The sequence below is a fragment of the Arachis ipaensis genome, chromosome B03 (assembly GCF_000816755.2).
Source record: "Arachis ipaensis cultivar K30076 chromosome B03, Araip1.1, whole genome shotgun sequence".
NCBI classification, from domain to species: domain Eukaryota; kingdom Viridiplantae; phylum Streptophyta; class Magnoliopsida; order Fabales; family Fabaceae; genus Arachis; species Arachis ipaensis.
This window is the reverse complement of record NC_029787.2, coordinates 15,980,846-15,986,302: the sequence shown is the minus strand read 5'-3', so window position 1 is coordinate 15,986,302 and position 5,457 is coordinate 15,980,846. Positions and strand designations below refer to the sequence as shown.

The following is a 5,457-nucleotide window of genomic DNA, read 5'->3' as shown; positions in this document are numbered from 1 at the left end:
ATTTTATATTATATTATATATTTTTTGTTTCTACTAATCTGCTTCAATCTTAATATGTGAGACAGGCGTTTTTAATTTGTCTTTTTGTTTGGTTGTTAGGAAATATTGTTTCTATTAAATCATAAATGCATTGATTCCTTGCAATCAAGTCCCTATTAGCAGTTGAGACAGATGTTGGTTTATAACATCTTTAGTTCACATAATTTCTTACAGCACATTATTTTACATTTTTATTGATACGTACGCATATACATTACACAAATTTTTTATCTATTATATTAAAAAGGCCAAGAAAACAATTTCTTATTGGATTCAGCAATTTAGATAATAAGTAGTTGAATCTCATTTATTTTATTCTCACAGGTGGAATTTCAGTGAAGACAGGAGGATATGTAGCTAAATGGAATTGATGCATATTGTTCATAGTCCCTATTAAACTTTCTTGGGGGCATATATATATATATATGGTACGAAGAGGCTTATCCCTCTGGAACTCTTAACAACGACAGAAAAATACACATGCAACATAACATGGAATTATATTAGAATTTGAACAAATTAAACAAAAATTGTAAACAGCTATGCTGTAACTTCAAAATTTGAATGGCAAGGAGGTCTAGTGTAGCTAGCTTAGTGTCTTTTTTTTTTTATGAGTTGAAAAAGAAAGCTGAGTGTCTTTTATTCGTAAATTTGGTAGTTGTCATTGCATAATGATGCATATAATTTTCTTGTATGGTTGGGCTTTTTAATTAGTTAGTGAAGTTGCTTAAGGGAACAGTGATATTCAGTAACATGTACTAACATGTAATATTAAATATGAATCAATTTATAGTTTTCAAGCTGCCTTAGTGCCTCGTTTGAGTTATTGCTTTCTTTTTTTTTTTTTTGAGTTAATATTTAAAATAATTTTTGAATTATAAAATCAGTCTTAAATTGTCTTTTTGATTTTCAACTGACTCATATTGAACTTTTAAATTTTAAAAGTTTATTCACGTTATCCCTTCTATCTAGTTCTATTAACAACATACTTAATTAAAATGTTAAGTGACACGTTAACTCTTTTGTTTACTCACTTGTGTGTTTTAAAATTTTTAAATAGTTATTTTACTGTATCTAAACTAATATCTAAAGCGAATACTAAAATTTGGTGTCCAAATTTTATAAACATCATTTATCCTCGAATAATTCATTTTATGAACTAAATTTATGAACAAAATAGTAATAATATAATTTTGTTTTTTTATTAAAAAAAAGTCATTTATCCAAAAAGAGTTAAATAACTACTGATTCTGTGAGAGAATTAAATAACTGCTCCACGTTGTCATTCTTCTTTTATGCGTCTTGCTACTTTTTGATTATGACATGCATTTGTTAAGAAATAGAGAATTTAATAAATCAATAATCACGTTATCACCGTAAGAACAAATGCAACATCACCTAGCTAGAAGGCGTGCAAATTATCGGGAGATGATTCGACAAGAGAGCTATACAATTTCTAGGCTAATTCCATTGCCAAGATAAAATTATTTTTTTAAATGGTTTTGTACAAGATAAAATTATTTTTAAATTTTTTTAAATTATTAATTATGTAGAATATTTTTTTTTAATTTGAGTACATTAATATTTACCTTTTAAAATTTCATTTTTTTTAAAACTGTTTTGTATTTAATGATATTATTTTTTTAATTTTTTAAATAATTGATTATGTAAAGTATTATAATTAAAATTTGAGTACATAAATATTTATTTTTAAATTAAATTAAATAAATTATACAACAAAAAATTTAGTAATTTTGTATTCCACAATATTATTTGTTTGATATATAGCCCTGATTATTTGATGAGTTTAATTTTAATGACGTTGTGTAATTAGATGAATGTGTAAAATTATTTTATACTAATAGGATATCAAAATTAAATTCTTATTTGATTGACATAAAAAAAGACGCAAAAAAAATTTGCAACTACTAATGATTTGTTAAAATATTGATATGTTTATTTTCTAAACTATTAACAGGTAGAGTTTTGACTTTTGACATTTATTAAAATAAATAATTTATATTGCAAAAAAATTAATTAATTTAATATTATTTGTTTGACATATAATTTTGATTATTTGATTGGCATTTAAGATGCAACAAAATCTGTACCTATCAATAATAAAGTGAAAAAATTTTCATGGATATTTTGCTAATTATATTTTAAAATTTTAATCAGTTCTATGTTGGTTAATATTATTTTTTGTACTGAATATTAGATTGACATATAACATTAAAGACGTGGTAGGATAATAACATCTATTAATTAGTTTTTTTAAATAACCTGATAACACAATAAATATCTAAATTTTCTATTATATGTTTTTTAACCGTTTCAACCTTCACAATATTATACAGGCTAATTTAGATAGCCAAAATAAAGTAAAATAAGTAATAACAAGAAGATATAAAATTCTACTTTTTGTTATATGGTACAAAAATAATATAATAATATAATAAACTGTAATAAAAATAAAGTAAAATAAGTAACAACAAGAAGATATAGAATTTTACTTTTTATTCTATAGTACAAAGATGATATAATAATCTAATAAATTGTAATATTCTAGTACAAAAGAACATAAAATTTAATCAAAAATGCTATTTGTATACTAAAATCAGCCACTAAAATCAACCACCAATGTATTTGTGTATAAATACATGTGTAGTTTAATTTATTTTCAATGTGTATTTATATTCTAACATGTATTTTATACTGGTGGCTGACTTTGGTGGCTAATTTTAGTGTACACGTAGCATAACTCAAACTTAATATTATCCTTTTCAGTAGTTTTTTTATCTTTTTATTTTAATTTTGTTCAAAAATACTAATACCATTTACTTTTAAGTTTTAACTTTTAACTTTTATATACCAATATTAAAGCGAATGCCAGAGTTTGGTGTCCAAATTTTATAGATATCATTTGTCTTCGAATAATTCATTTTATGAACTAAATTTATGGACAAAATAGTAATAATATAATTTTGTTTTATTAAAAAAGCCATTTACCCACAAAAGAGTTAAATAACTACTGATCGTGAGAGAATTAAATAACTGTTCCACTTACAAATATTCATCATTGTTGTCATTCTTTTTTTATATGTCTTGCGACCTTTTGATTCTGACATGCATTTATTAAGAAATAGAAAATTTAATAAATCAATAATCACGTTGTCACCGCAAGAACAAATACTAATACCATTTACTTTTAAGTTTTAACTTTTAATTTTTAAGATAAATGTAAAGATGTGATATTTTGGCTAAATAATTTCAATATGAAAAAAATAATTGAATAATGCCTGGAAATGGAGCATTTTAGCGTATATACATATGGGTGGGTGTTACAGAGAGTGCAGTACAACACGCAGGTAGCGTGCTGACTCAGCAAGCAGCATGCGAGATGGACACGTGGAGCAGATCGGTGCAACACGCACCCTGCATGATTGACACGTGGCAGACGTGGATTAGATCACTTTGCAACACGGAACCTGCGAGGTGAGTCCTCTACCTACAAAAGTCGGAGCTCATTACCATTTTACTGCGTTAAAAGAGAGGAGGCGAGTCCTCTGCGAGGTATTTTTCTCTGTTGTGTCATTGATGGCACTGCAAATATAGTGGTTTACCACAACGGTGAGATTTTACGTAATATATATGAGGGCGTGAGCTTTGCTTGTGAGAGTACATATTTGTTTGTGGTTCTGTGTACTATAACATTTGCGAAACTACAGTACGGGCTTTGTGAAATTTATAATTTTGGAAGTCCAGACAAGATTCAACTACACTATTAGTTACCAAAAGGGTTGGTTGGCAAAGCAGAAGTCGATAGCAAAAGTTTTCGGTGGATGAGAAGAATCTTACGAAGCTCTGCCATTGTGGTTCTCGGTAATGGTTCAAAAGATGCCTGGTTCACAAGTCCAAATAGAAACACGACCCGTGTATAATGGGAGTGAAGAGGTGGCGGGTGTTAGAATACTTCATCGGCTATTCTGGAGTTTTAATCCATGCACTAGAGACTTCAAATATTGCAAGCCGCTGGTTCAAGTTGACGGGATCCACCTATATGGAAAATATAAAGGTTACCTTTTGGTTGCAGTTGCACAAGACGAGAATTAAAACATCGTGCCCATTGCCTTTGCCATTGTAGAGGGTGAGACCGCTGATGCGTGACACTTTTTTCTTAGTAATTTACGAAGGCATGTTGTAAGAAGAGATGGTGTGGGTATAATCTCGGATCATCATGAGTCAATCCGGGCAGCAGTAAATCGTAATGGAGGAGATTGGAAACCTCTGAGAGCATAGTGCATGTTTTGTATTTGGCACATTGGTAGCAACTTCTTAAGAGAATTCAAGGTCCGATATTTGCAAAAGTTTGTAGTCAACATTGGGTATTCAAAGACGGTGGAGGAGTACAATGTCAATTACAAGAGGTTTCAAGAACGAGGCGAGGCATATGCCTGTTGGTGCGACAATATCGAGCTACCTCAACGGGTGTTGGCATTTGACGAGGGACATCGATGGGGTCACATGACGACAAATCTTGTGGAGTGCATTAATTCTGTGTTGAAGGGTGCCAGAAATCTGCCTGTCTTGGCGCTCGTCCGAGCAACATATTATCGGTTAAACGAGCTGTTTACGTAGAAGAGTTCCGAGACTTACCAGCGCAAGCGTGCTGGATTTACTTATTCTGAGTTTGCCACTTAGCGGATAGAGGCAAATATGCAGCGTGTAGGAAACAAAATCGTGCACCGATTTGATCGAAGAAACGAGGTATTTGAGGTGCGTGAAATGTCAAGTGGACGAGTGTTAGTAGTTAATCTTGCACGACGAAAATGCGACTGTGGGCATTTTCAGGTGGAGCGACTTCCATGTCGCCATGTGATTGCGTGTTGTGCTAACCAGCGCCTCGATTGGCAGGTGTATGTCAGTAATGTGTACAAGATATCGCAAATTTGCAAGATCTATAAAATTGAGTTTGTCCCCGTGGGCGACACGGCGACGTGGACTGATTACCAGGGACCAACGATGATCGCAAATCCTGCCCTGAGACGAACATTAAAAGGTCATCCCAAATCAACTCGTTATTTGAATGAAATGGATTCACGGAAAATGCGTGGGCCACAGGTATGCCGTCTTTGCGGGAGGCAGGGTCATAGTCATAGTAGATGTCCTCAACGTGCTGGACCGAGTGGGGTTGGTGGTAGTGGTGGTTCATAAGGTGAATGTATTTCAAAGTTAATGTATTTCTAAGTTTACGCATTTCCAAGCCAATGTATTTCTAAGTTAATGTACCAATTAAGTTAATTACAACTAATAGAAATTTCAAATATTGAATCTTCGAATGATAATACTGAGTAGATAATATTAAGTTCGACTCAACTGAAGACGCATACAACAAATACAAAGATTAGATAGACTAAG

General features: G+C 31.1%; 2 protein-coding genes across 2 annotated transcripts in view; both read left to right on the top strand.

Moving 5' to 3' along the window:
• LOC107634291 overlaps nucleotides 1–549 on the top strand; it is a 6,818-nt gene extending 6,269 nt beyond the window's left edge. The window contains exon 2 of the mRNA XM_016337832.2: nucleotides 364–549. The gene's annotated coding sequence lies outside the window, so the exon portion shown is untranslated. The remainder of the gene's footprint in view (nucleotides 1–363) is intronic.
• On the top strand, nucleotides 4,756–5,253 carry LOC107632732. Its single transcript, XM_016336394.1, has one exon. It carries the CDS (start codon nucleotides 4,756–4,758, stop codon nucleotides 5,251–5,253), a length of 498 nt encoding a protein of 165 aa, XP_016191880.1.